The sequence below is a fragment of the Triturus cristatus genome, chromosome 2_1 (assembly GCF_964204655.1).
Source record: "Triturus cristatus chromosome 2_1, aTriCri1.1, whole genome shotgun sequence".
Classification (NCBI taxonomy): Eukaryota; Metazoa; Chordata; class Amphibia; order Caudata; family Salamandridae; genus Triturus; species Triturus cristatus.
Genome location: NC_140581.1, coordinates 120,633,981 through 120,647,885, shown reverse-complemented (window position 1 = coordinate 120,647,885; position 13,905 = coordinate 120,633,981). Strand labels below are relative to the sequence as shown.

Sequence of the window (13,905 nt, the reverse complement as noted above, 5' to 3'; positions counted from 1 at the left end):
TGGTTTCTTTTGGCCTTCTTTCTTCTTATCCTTTTTGGAACCACCCTCCCCCTGAGCCTTTTGGGGGCCTGGTGAAGACTTCTGGTCTTTTTGTTTCTGATCATTACCCTTCTGGTCTGCCTTTTTCTGATCACCGCCCTGGTTCTGGTTTTTCTGCTTAACTCTAGTCCTGACCCATCTATCTGCCTTCTTTCCCAATTCTTGGGGAGAAGTCAGATCAGAATCAATCAGGTGTTGATGCAATAGCTGGTTTTGACAGTTGTTAAGTATTTGTTCTCTCATGATCAAATTATACAATCCTGTATAGTCCTTAACCTTACTTCCCAATAGCCAGCCTTCCAGAGCCTTAGTGGCACAATCTACAAAGTCAGTCCAGTCCTGAGTCTGTGTCTTCTGGGTATCCCTGAACAACAACCTGTATTGTTCAGTGGTTAGGCCAAACCCATCAATCAGAGCACTCTTCAGGACAGTGTAATTATCTGCATCCTCATCACTAACTGTGAGGAGCTTGTCTCTTCCTTTCTCAGAGAAGGAGAGCCACAAGATAGCTGCCCACTGACTTTGGGGTACCTGCTGTACTTTGCAAGCTCTCTCCAAAGCAGTTATCCATTTGTGGATGTCATCCCCACACTTGTAGGGAGGGACAATCTTGCTCAGGTTTCTATTATCATAGTGCCTGTCTCTATCTCTAGGAATGTTGCTGCCACCAGTGGGTTCTAACCCACTTAACTTTTGTTCTCTAGCCAGAGCAAGCTTCTCTTTGGCAAGGGCAAGTTCTTCCCTCTGAATCCTCAGATTAGCCTTCCTCATTCTGGCTGCATGCTCCTTTCTCTCAGGTGAAGTCATTCCCCTGTGAGAGGAAGCATTAGAGATGTTAGAGACATGGGAGTGGATGGATTCCCCTGAAGGGGATCTGTCCTTCCTGTTTCTCTGTGAATGTCTACTTGTGGGTCTGTATGGGGGGACCCCATGCAAACTCCCATGTAAACTTAAGTTAGCCTGGCTAAGTCTCCTTACTTGGCTCTGGCTGTCTACCTCCCCATCTGAAGCCCCATCTGACTCCTCTGTGGTGGGTAGACCCTCCTCTGTGCCTAGGGCACCTTCCTGTGATGCCCTCTGAGCATCATACTCCTCTAGGAGTTGTCTTAACTGAAGGAGGGTAGGGTTTGCACCCTGTTTTATTCCTCTGGAGGTACACAATTGTCTCATCTCCTGGAATGTTAAGGTATCATACCTAGAGGGGGTCTTCTGCAGACCTGCCCCTCCTGAGAGAGCATCTACTTGATCTCCTCCCAGAGGCATGATCTAGTGAGGGTGTGGTGTGTGCACCTACCTACACTAGTTGTATCTACTAAACCTTTCTAGTAGTTGTAGTCAGGGTGTGTTATTCCCTTCAACCTACAACTACAAAGTCCAGTAGGACTTAAGTATAATAATCTATGTTATATGTGCCTAGACAATATCTGTGTGATCTTTCAATTTAGTATCTCAAGATTACAATGGTATTACAACAGCAAGCTCAGATCCCAACCGCTGCTCACCAATGTGAGAAGTTGGCCTGATGTATGATGTCACTAGTTATAGTGTACACCTTATATCAGTCCAAATACCCTTATGGTGATTGGTTGTAAAGTCAACCTTATAGACCAGCTATCCTAGTGGTAGCATGGACAAGAGCAGTCTTAGGCTAAACTCTGAATGGCATGTGAAGCCAGCTGTGATACCATATATAATCCCTTGAATACCAAATGAAAGGACACCACAACAGATATATATATAAAATAAAGTGTATTTATTCTAAGCAAACCCTCAGCACTCTTTATGAGTTTAGAGGTAAGTACAACACAGTCTTATTAATGCATACAGTAAGTCACACAGGTAAGTAATACAGTTAGGCCCTAGGGGCCACGCAAACCATATACTAAAGAAGTGGTATAAGAACCACTGTCACGGAAATAGAATAGGCCTAGGCCTAGGGAATCGCTGGGGCTACACTACACTAGCGTTAGTTAGGAAGTGGGAGGCCCACGGGATTCGTATGCAGAGTGGAAACACTCACGCGTAATGCGTAAAAGTCAATAGCAGTGTTACAGTTTAGAAATAGATAGATTTAGGACACTTCCGGAGTAGCTAGGAAGTTGAGACTTGAAAACTAGACACTAGGATAGTCACTATCCTGATGAGCACCGGAGTACCCAAGTTACCTAGCCCACAGGCTGCGGGTGCATAGGGGTGAAGATGCGTCGTTTTCGTCGTCGACTCCTATGGATGCCTGAAGAAAGATGCTGACAGGCAGTCAGTGAAGAGTGTCCGGTGGATCCCAAGGCTGGGATCAAGAAGAGAAGAAACCTGCAAGCAGAAGGGACAGAGTCAAGGTCACTAGCCAGTGACCACGTGGAACCAGGAAGGAACCAGGCGATGTCGTGAAGAGTTGCAGGTGAAGGTGAAGCTTGTCGCTGCAGCCAGGAGGACCAGGAAGCGTCGAGGACGACCAGGACCAGGAGGCGAGCTGTCCCACGAAGGCTCTTGCTGTCGGCGGCGTCGAAGTTGGACTAGGACTCACCAAGCCTTGGCAAGCGGAACCCACGAAGAACAAGGGACTTGCTTCTGGTGCAGACCAGGAAGGTCTGGGGTGCTTCTTCTTTGCAGAGAAGCGGGAGCCAGTCTGGAGGAGCCAAACCAGCGCAGAAGATTGCAGGGAGCGTCGTCACAAAGGCCACTAGCCAGCGGGCAAGCAACCGGACAGACGCGGCAAGCAGGAAAATGCTGAAGGGCCCCACGCAGGACTCGTGGAGTGTGGGGGGCTGGTCTTCGGTGCAGATGGTGCTTGGGGTTGGGGCTTCTCAATCCCCGGTGCACAACTTCGAGGGTACCTCAGAAGCTGCGCTGTAAGTTACTAGCCACTTTTCTCAGGTAGCCGGTCCCACGTCGCTCGTCGCCTCCACGGATCTCAGCTCTGCTGCAGATGTGGATGAGGGTCGGAGAAGTCTGGAAATCAAGGCTCTGGGCGGGCTCTGCAGTCGGTTCCTCGTCGAACGTTTCACAAAGCAAAGGGTAGTCTCTTGATGGTGCCTGTTTGCACAGGGTAGCCACTCCTTGGCTACAAGGGAGATTCTTCAGTCTTCTTCTTTCGTCGAATGTCGAAGGTCCAGAGTTTCTGTTCAGTTTTGCAGGTTCAGGATAATCTAAAGTCTTGAGGCCCAACTCCCACTCTTATACTAATCTGGGGGGCTGGGATACCTGCTAGGTCACGCCTTATGGGTGGGACCTGGGAGGGGGTGGTTACACCCACTTCCCTTTGTCCAGTTTCGCGCCAGAGCTGGGGCTGGAGTGCCCCAGCGCCGGTTTGAACTGGACTATGCAAGGAACACCTTGTGTGCCCCAGGCATGTCTCATTCCTTTCAGCCCACCCTGCCCCAATACACTAAAGGCTGTCTGGGGAGGTGCTAGCACCTCCCCAAGCAGGAAACCTATTGTCCAGGCCTCCCTGGCTGGGATCACTCCCAGCTGCAGGAGGTCAGACTTGTGTCGTGGCAGCAGCATCCATTTTGTGATGCTGAGGCTTTGGTCAGAGGCTAACAGTTGAAGTATGATTTTAACATGTCTTTCCCTCTAGAAGGGGGGAATAATATTCTCATGTCCAGAAATGGCATGGGGGTATTATTCCCGAGTGTTAGACACCTTACACGACATGTTTTGATAAAGCCAAACCATAGTCACCATAACCGTCTAAGATTATAAGGTACTTTAAGAGTATATGGTAGGCTATATCATAGAACAGCTATAAGGACATGGTTCCGAAAGCTGCAGACAGGCTCAGCTCATGCTAGAGCACCATCTCACATGTTACCAAGCACTCTGCCTCCAGGATTGTCAAGGCCTGCCATAGGAGTGACTGATAGGTACACATGTGTCTATATGTAAGTTAGGTATAGGAATACTACACCTAAGCAAGGGGTGATTACACGACCTTGCCCCAGCTGAGTGATCAGCCAGTTGTGTCAAAATGGAAGGCCAGGCCAGGGGTGGCACAATACATGCTGCAGCCCCTGGTAGGCCTAGGGTACACCTATGCCCTGGGTACCTAGGGTACACTGTACAGGGGCCAATAAGGTGATCCTATCCAAATGGGTTATGCACCTAAAGTACATAGTAGTAATTTAGAGAGAGAACAGCAGGGCTGTGGGTCTGATTAGCAGGCCCACAGCCACATCTAAGTCGTAAACCAGTAAAGCAAAAGCAAAAAGTGGGGGTGGACATAGAAAGCAGACCCTACTCTCCTACACGGTGAACCACCATTGCCTCGGCCACTCCGGAGCAATCAGGATCATTCTGGCTCTGGATTGTGACAGCTTGATCAGCACCGCCGGAATCAGGGGAATGGGCGGAAAGGCGTAGAGAAAGCTGTTGGACCAGCTGATCCATAGGGCATTCCCCAGTGTCCCTGGTTGGTAGTACCTGGACGCGAAGTCGCGGCATTTGCTGTTTTCTGCCGTAGCGAACAAATCGATGTCCGGAGTGCCCCACTCTGCGAAGACGTCTCTTAGCACGTCGTCGTTTAGCACCCACTCGTGATTTTCTTGAACGAGCCTGCTGAGCGCATCGGCTTGGGCATTCTGCACTCCCGGCAGATGGGTTGCCGTGATCGTGAGGTTCCTGGCCACCAGCCAATTCCAGATCGTCTGTGCCTCCCGAGACAGCGTGCGTGAATGGGAGCCCCCCTGCTTGTTGAGGTAATACATGGTAGTAGTATTGTCCGTCTGAACTAGCAGGGAGTTCGTCGTGAAGGAGGGATGGAACGCCTTCAGGGCCAAGTGTACTGCTCTGAGTTCCAAAAAGTTGATGTGGTAAGTCATCTCCGTCTGCGACCATATCCCCTGAATCTGAAGAGGGCCCGAATGCGCTCCCCAGCCCTGGAGAGACGCATCGGTCACTATGGTCTGGACCGGAATATCCTTGTGGAAAGGAGTCCCCTTGCAAACATTCTCTGAGGAGCACCACCATGTCAGAGATTGGAGAGCGTGTTGGGACAGATGAATCTCGTCCTCCCAACGCCCCCGCCTCTGGTCCCATTGATCCTCCAGACATTCCTGCAGAGGCCTCATATGCAGACGTGCATTGGGGGTGAGAAAGATGCAGGAAGCCATCGACCCCAGTAAGGAAGACACCGTCCTCACTGTAGGAGAGTGGGCTAAGAGGAGGTGCAGGGCCTTCCCACGGATCGATAAGCGTCTCTCCTCCGAAGGACACACGCTTGCGTCCAAGGTATTGACTGAGGCCCCCAAGTACTGGAGACACTGCACAGGAACCGGCACTGACTTTGACATGTTGATGTGGAGCCCCAGACGATGCAGCAAGGCAGCCGTCCTGTTGAAGTGACACTGGGCTTCCTGGTACGTGGAAGCTTTGATCAGCCAATCGTCCAGGTATGGATACACAAACACTTTGGTCTTCCGCAAGTGTGCTGCCACCACTGCCATGCACTTGGAGAACGTCCGTGGGGCAGACTTCAGACCAAACGGGAGTACTGTATACTGGTAATGGTTTTTGCCTACCAGAAACCTCAGGAACTTGCGATGCTTTGGTGCGATCGGCACATGAAAGTGAGCGTCCTGCAGATCTATGGCGCACAGCCAATCTCCTCGATGCAACTGAGGGTAAATCTGATGCAGGGACAACATACGGAACTTTTCTCTGCGGATCCACTTGTTTGCTTGACGCAGATCTAGAATAGGCCTGAACTCGTTTTTGTCCTTTTTTCTGACGAGAAAGAACCGGGAGTAAAGGCCTGTTCCTCTTTGCCTCAAAGGAACAGCTTCTATCGCCTTCTTCCTTAACAGGACGTCCGCCTCCCCCTGGAGCTCCCGTACCATGAAGGGAGAGCGCACTGGTGGAATCTGTGGAGGCGGGCTGGTGAAACAAAGACTGTATCCATTGCAAACAATATTCAGCACCCACTTGTCCTGAGTTATTGTCCTCCACTCTGCCAGGTAGTGTTGAATACTTCCCCCCACCGGAGCGGGTAACGGATGAGGGGGAAGTGATCCTTCAGGGCTTCGACCCGGCCGGGCCTTTGTTCCCCGACGAGGATTGATGCTGTCCTCTGCCGCTCTGGCGCTTTTGAAAGGACTGCCTGGGGAACTGTTGTTGCTGTTGCTGGTGCTGTTGTTGGTGACCAGACTGACGCCCTTGACCTCGTTTCGAATAGCGCCTGCCATAGGAGCGGAACGACCTCTTCTGCTCCTTGGGTCTTTCCAACCCCACGGCTTTCAGGGTTTCCGCTTCGGCCTTCATGCGGGCCATCTCGTCATCCGCATGAGACCCGAACAGCGTCGTGCCGGAGAAAGGCAAATTGGCAATCTTCTGCTGCGCCTCAGGCTTCAGAGAGGTGAGCCTCAGCCAGGAATGCCTCCTCATGTGTACCCCGTGACAGTACCCATGGGCTGCCAGCAACGACACATCCCCCGCCGCACTGATGATCTGGTTGGAGACCATCATGCCCTCGTTCAGAACCTCCTGGAAGTCCTCCCTTTTATCCCTAGGCAGGGAGGCAGCAAACTGTTGCAAGGAGTCCCAGAGTGACCGGTCATATCGACCCAACAGAGCAGAGGCGCTAGCAGCCTTCATCGTGGTGGCCGACGTGGAGCACACTCTCCTCCCCAAAGAGTCCATCTTGCGACTCTCCTTATCCGGAGGAGCCGTGGAAGAGGGCGTCGTGGAGTGCTGTTTACGAGCCGCAACCACAATGACAGAGTCCGGGGGAGGGTCCACCCTGAGGAACGCCGGGTCAGAATCAGGGGCCCTATACTTTTTCTGCAGCCTTGAGGGAGCCGACTTCACCACGGCTGGCGTCAAGAAGACCTCCATGGCTGGCTCCTCCAACCCCGGGACCAAAGGAAGGAGGGGGCGTGACAGATGAGCCTTGTGCAATGTCTCAAAGATCACCGAGGTAGTGGGAACCGGGACTGCTACCGAGATCCCCAATTTCGCTGCCCCTCTCATTAACACCTCCTGGAACGTGGCAACATCATCCACCGGCGAGATTCGGGTAGGCGGTGTCTCCGACAGCGAGGGAGAGAAACGTCCAGTGCCAGAAGAGTCCGTTCTCGTGCCTCTGGAACGAGATCTATATCTCCGCCGTCCGTGTCTGGTGCGAGTGGACGATCTGCGCCTACTCCGTGACCTCCGTCGAGAGCAAGACCTCGGTCTTCGTGGAGCCTTAGGAGTCGCCGGCCGCCGAGGAGACGGCGGGAGCTGCGGCATCGGCGGCGTAGGTCTCTTAGGAGGAGGAGGAGGAGGAGGCGGCGGAGGAGGAGGAGGAGGAGGAGGAGGAGGCGGTGGAGGGGGCGGCGGTGGTGGTGTAGGAGGACGCTGAGGCAGCGGCTGAGAGAGAGGCTGCGGAGCTCCATCACTCCGTGCAGGAGAACCCGGGCCAGCACTGTCCGGACTCTCGTCCACCCTCCTCCTCTTGGCGGGCCTGTCCCGTGTCGAAACCCACGAGGGGGAGCGCCGTCTTCTCCTAGATCCACGACTGGAGATCGTGATCACCGAAGACGTGTTACCAGTTGTCCTCGACGTCAAACTGAACGTCGACCTCGTGCGGTGTCTCTTCGCCGATCGCCGTCCCCCCCTCGACGAACGGCCTCTCGACGTCGACCGGTGTCTCCATGACGTCGACCGTCTTCGCCTTCGCCTCGACGTCGATCTCCTTCGCCTCGACGGCGATCTCCTTCGCCTCGACGGCGATCTGTGCCTCGACGGCGATCTGTGCCTCGACGGCGATCTGTGCCTCGACGGCGATCTGTGCCTCGAAGGCGAGCTGTCCCTCGACGGCGAACTGCGCCTCGACGGCAGTCGCCTATGTCTCGCGTCGATGTCGTCAGCGTCGAGCCAAGAGTCGATGGCTGGCCAGGGGGCTCGGTACGACGTCGATGGTGTGTCAACGTCGACTGCGGAATCTTCGACGGCGACCCGGTCCCGGGTCCCGCCGGCCCTTCTCTCGACGTCGAACGCCGAGAATGCCGAGATCCAGAGCCCTGGATCGACGGCGAACATACCGTAGCTTTATCCCTCACCGTCGACGTCGTCGCCTTCGACGTCGAACGCGACCTACCAGCCGGTAGGCGCCGTTTCTGCCCCTTTTTCTGCCCGGAGGTCCCTCCAGTGGCTGAAGCATGGGCAGAGGAAGGGGGGGGGAGATCCTCCGTGCCCCGAAGTCCCACCTGTCCTCCGCTCCTCTTGTCCCTGGAGGCGAATCTTCTCCCTGTCCCTCAGGGTCCTCCTGGAGAAGGTCTTGCAGATGGCACACGCAGCAGGGACATGTGAGGATGACAAGCAGAGGATGCAGACATCATGTGGGTCCGTCTTGGCCTTCTTCCTCCCACATTCAGGGCACTTATCAAATAAAGCCATGTTAAAAATGGCCAAACTGCCCCAAATTGCAGGATGCAGTAGAGGAAGGCACTAGACGTCGAGTGAGTAAAGTATTTATCCAAAAATATCAAATTTTATCCAACTATCCACCCAAAAGGGTAGAGCTCAAGCTCCAGGGTCCTGCAAGCAGGAGCCGGAAAAAAGAACTGAAAGTAACTTGCTTGGGCTGTGCATCCTGGGATACCGGGGGTCTCTGGAGAGTTTCTTAAAGGCACGGTATCCCTTTAGCAGACACATAATGACAGCCTATAGGGCTTGTCTGTCCACCCCTTCCTCTCTATTGTTTAAAGGGATTTTGGTGAAGGGAGTGTGATACAATAAAGGAACATGTCAGATGTGAATAAAAATGACATTTAAACTTTATTTTGGCTTTTGTGTTCACTTCAGAGGAAGTGCTGGCCAGTGCAGCCGTGTTGTTATCAGGCTGTATTATTGTTGTCTGTCTCTTAAGTGTCTTTGCAGGTTTGCAAATGCAGGACGGCTTAAGAGATATTTTGATTGCTCCGGGGTCCCCGCACATGGGCGGGACTATTCATAGATTATGACTATACACAGAGATCCCCTACTACAGAACCATTTTACTGGTGGCTAGGGGTGTTAAATGTGATTTATCATTGTTATGACATCATAGGAGTGATTAACTGGGAACTGGTTCATAACTACAAGCCAATATCTTCCTAATGCACTCATCCAAAGTTTTAGCCATTATCTGTCAGATACATAAAAGATTTGCATAACGGGAAACGTTTTACCTGTGGTGGCCTTTGGTCAGGCCACCGGCCCCTACAGCAGGGGTCGTCTGGCGTCGCGACCTTCCAGTCAGGTAACTTGGGGCCTAACCACAAGTTTGGTTCTTTTGGCAGAGGTGTCTTCGTGTTGTCGACTTTGGTGATTTCTGAAAAGTAAGATGATGAGTAGGTTAGAAAAGCTCAATCATGAAGGATATAACAAAACATCTTAATATTGTAAGAAATGGGAACAGCATGGCACCTACATACAGGTCCGTGAAAGGCTTCCCATTACAAGCTACTTGGCATGTCAACAGGGCTGCAAGTACAGTTTTGAATTGTTGTTTTTTTTTTTTTTTTACTTCTGACTTTTGGATGTTGGGAGTAATTCTCATTCCCAATGGGAGTATTGTTCATCTGGTTAAACAACTTAAATATATATTTGTAATGTTAAACCATGGTTAGTATCTATGTAACCTTTGCTGCCCATTCACCTGAATTTAAAACTGTATCTTTCATCTTAATGTTTTACACATTAAGAATCCCTCCTTGATGTCTCTTCTAGGGGTAACAGGATGATTATAATAAACAGAACCTAAAGCCAGACACAAGGCCTTCCATAATGGATAAACGCCTGGAATATATGTATGAATGCCAGTCTCCAATGTATTTATAACTGTCTAGTTGTAAAACCACTAGACAACTGTTATCTGAAAATGACATCACTAATTTACTATAAGAACTTATTACAGCTGAGTAATAATGTCACAATGTGGCCTGCCAGAGCCAGCAGGCAGTGTGAAAGGCAGGTCACGGGCCAGATGTATAACTTCCGTTGATATAATCAACAAGTTCTTTTGCGCTATATTTCCTTGAGATTATATGTTTATATTTTTCATGGCTAAGATTTATTACCTAGAACAAGGAATTTCTGTGAATGATACCACACATTCTAAACTACAACCGCGTTTAAATGTAATGTACATTGCACTGCTTATAACATATTTTGCAGCATATTACTAGCTGCCTATTGATGTGTTTAATTTCATATTACAGACTCGGCATTTATTCTACATGCCCACAACCACACTTCAATCTATTCCCATATCCAGGAGGCAGGTTGAAGGAGAAGTATTGATGATTCAACAGAGCTCCCTTCAAGATATTCCAATGTACCAATGGAACCTCAGTGCACTGTAGGACAAAGGAGACATCCATTGCTTTGTGTTAGACAATGAGCAGGAATTAGCCATTTGAATAGGTGCAAATTAAACAATTAACTTCAAGACTGGCAAGTGGGACAAGGGGATGAACATCCACACCTCCATTAAGGCTGCAATGGACGGTTTTAAATACCCGATGTCAAGCTGGACCCAGAGCATCCCAGCTGGTGACCCTACAGAGTGACATGGCTGGATGGTGGATGCTCCCATTGACACTCCTTGGCAGAGCAACCATACTCAAGATGATCATCCTCCCAATACTACTTCCTGTACGAATACTCCATTCCTGGTCCCGGAATCCTTCTTCACCTGACTTGACAAATAGGCCTACTGCCTCCTCTGTCATGTAGTGGCCCCACTAATATCTCTGGGTACCCTCTACCAATCGGTGTGCAGGGCGTACTATTGGGCCTCTCAAATCCAGGAGAATAATGACTAGGCATATGCCATGGCGGGCCATCTGAATAGGTGCTCCATGGTCGAGCACACTTGGGTACACTATGTCCATGATGGGAAGGCCAATCTGGCCTATTGGCCCCTTCGCGGGTGGTTCTCATTACCTTGGACAGAGCAGAACCCACGTGGGATGGAGAGGTAAAGTCACAAAGGGTACACTCTATGGTAGGGAAATGTGTTAAAGGAGCTCAACAGACTGCAAGTCTTCACCAGCTGGGATCTTATTGGCATTTCCTGCCTTGGGGGTATTCTGGAAGACAGGATTATCAAATCTTTTGTACGATTGCAAGAGAAATACAGGCCTTCACATACCGCAACTCTATCAATACACCCAGCTTAGACAAATTCAACATGACAAAGCTATTGACTGGCCTGACCTGCCTGATTCATCACCTTTTGAGCGCAACCTATTGGGAGGCCCGCAGGGAAGGGCGGTCTCCACAATATATAAAGTAATTATTAACAACATTCTCATTGGTCTTGGGGGTCTCAGGCAGCAATGGGGGCACATTGTGGGTAACATAGAAGATGTGGACATGCCCTTGTGAAGTTGCTGTCAGAGCCTGCTTCCATCTAATCCAACGGAACAAGATTGTTTGGCAGGGACAGACTCCACAAGATAGGGAAAATCCCTATGACTGATTGCTTGAGATCTCGTGACGCTAACAGGTCCTTATACACGCTGTGAGAGCGTCCAGAGATTCAGATTTACTGGGAGAGTGTACTGAGTGAACTGGGGGACGTAGTAGAGGATAACATCTCGTGCCATCCCGAGTTTGTTCTCTTGGGAGTCCTTGGGGACATTGATCTGCCCTGTTGGAAGCTTGTGTTTTGCTCATTGGTCCTAGAGAGTGGTAAGATGGACATAGCCCAGGTTTGGAGTACACTCACTATGCCTACCAAGGCCCAATGAGTTGTTGATATGACTGTATGCATGGGGGCAGAAAAGCTGGTGTACACAGACTAAGGGTGTCCTTTAAAATTTGACAAGGTGTGCAGCCGGAGGAGTACCTACTATGGCATTGGAATTGATGGTTTACACTCATCTTTGCGACAAGACAAAATAACTAACCAGGTGGGACTGGCCCAGTGGCCAAGGTGGTGGTTCCCTTTCCCCTGGTCCTAGAGTGTATCTAGATGGTGCTCCCTAGCCCTGCCTAACCCTGTTTAGTGAGAGGACTCCTGTTAGTATGGGATGGTGTCATGTTCTATGCTCAATATGTATGTTTGTGTTACAACATGTGTTAATAAAACCAGTTGTCAAATAAATTAAACAATTAAGAGCATGTAACTTTGGAGATGTGGACTTCGGAGCCATGCCTTATGATTCAAGCAGGCTGGTATGGTGACAGAATATCATTGCCTAAATATCTCCTAACATAAAAAATGTTTCTTAAATATAGTTTACAAAAATATTGCCCCATTGGAGGTAATAATAGGACCTCTCCACCCACTAGAACTATGTTTTTGTAGATGATATGTAGGCTTTATGTCAGAGGATGTTTTGGATAACAATATTCTGAAATATAACCTTTAGGCTAGCTTAATAAAACCTTTCCTTGTTATGCACAGGGATAGGCAATACAGCAATAGCAGTATTTATAATGGAAGTGTCTATTTAGTATTTACCAAGCAGTCAGCGAAATTGTACAAAATCTCTGCTATTTACCCAGCAGCCGACAAATCAGTACATAATCTCTGCTGTTTAGCCAGCCTTAGATTAAATAGTAGAGATGATGTACAATTTGACTAGTGCCGGATAAATAATGCAGAGGAGATCTTTATTTATCCAGCCATAAAGGAAAAAGAGACTCCAGGTAATGGAAGAGTGGTGGCTATCTTGTAATGGGGATACATGTTTGAAGCTTTTGAAAGTAGGTGCATATACAAATGTGCAGTGATATGTAAAAAAAAAGGTAAGTGCATTAATTAATGAAGCTAAGCTGTTAACAGATGAAGAAAACCCAAAATCAACTTGGAATACAAATATTGGTTATTTTACTATTCAAATAAAATGTAGAAATCAAACAGAAGCTTCAGGATATGACACACTGATACTGTCTGCTTCAGTCATTTGGCTGCCATCAAAGAATACTATAGCATCCATGCCAACATTTTAGAAGAGGAAAGCGGGAGATTTTAAAACAATGATGGGAAGAATGTATTTTGCCCATTCACTTCTAATGAGGGCGAGGCCTTAATTGGGTCTATTGACATGTATGGGACTTGCAAGTGTGCTGCTGAATGGTTGCTTAGTAGAAAAACAAAAAGATTTTTGTTTCTTACCTATCAGGAGCACGGATAATGCGCTATAGCAGGCAGAGAGAGAGTGTGACAAACATGGTCTGCACTGACCTGCGGGATCAGGTTACTGGCAGTGCATACTCCGAGTCACACAAGACCAATCTATGTGGCCAGAAGCCCATCGGTAGTTTTTTGGTAGGAATCGGGAGGGTTGGCACTTATGCTGTAGAGTATGGTTTTAAAGCATGTCACATAAATGTTTTATTCACTCATGAGAAAACATTGGGTTTTTTTATGTTCATGATGCTCTTTTTGATGACTTTTGAGGGCTGGGTTCTTTTTGGGCTTCTTTCAGTAGGCTGTGTGCTAGCTTCAGTCATCTGTTTAAGGGGGATAGTGCTTGCTTAGTATTTCGAATCTGACAACACAAAGCAGTCAACTAGCTGCAGCAAACAGGGAATGCAGACAGATAGGTGGTATCAAGGACCCAGAGGGAGGGACACATGCAGTAGGTAATTGGTGTTGAGGGGCACAGTGCTTTGAAGCACTTGCACGAGGTAACTTGAGTGAGACAGAGTAATGGGGCCTCTTTGGAATCGTAAAGTGAAAGCAGTAGACAGTTAAATAATGCATCTGTGTAATTCACAGGAAGAGTTCATCTGTTACCTATGAATAAGAAAACAAGTTACTTACCTGTAACTGTAGTTCTCCAGTATTGGAGCTTTCATAGATTCACATGCCTGAATCATTCCCCGTCGTCGAGACGGGAGTCTCCGGTACATAAAAAAGAATTGCTTAGTAGTATAACAAACTGAAAAAAG

At 49.1% G+C, this 13,905-nt stretch overlaps 1 protein-coding gene across 4 annotated transcripts in view; it reads right to left on the bottom strand.

Annotated features, from left to right (window-relative positions):
• LOC146863860 (uncharacterized) overlaps nt 1-13,905 on the bottom strand; it is a 661,357-nt gene that overhangs the window by 464,026 nt on the left and 183,426 nt on the right. For all 4 annotated transcript variants that reach the window (XR_014969566.1, XM_085628573.1, XM_085628574.1 and 1 more), the window contains one exon: nt 9,186-9,328. Coding sequence is in view for 3 of the 4 variants with exons in the window: in XM_085628573.1 (XP_085484699.1) it covers nt 9,186-9,328 (143 nt within the window). In the remaining variant the exon portion in view is untranslated. The remainder of the gene's footprint in view (nt 1-9,185; nt 9,329-13,905) is intronic.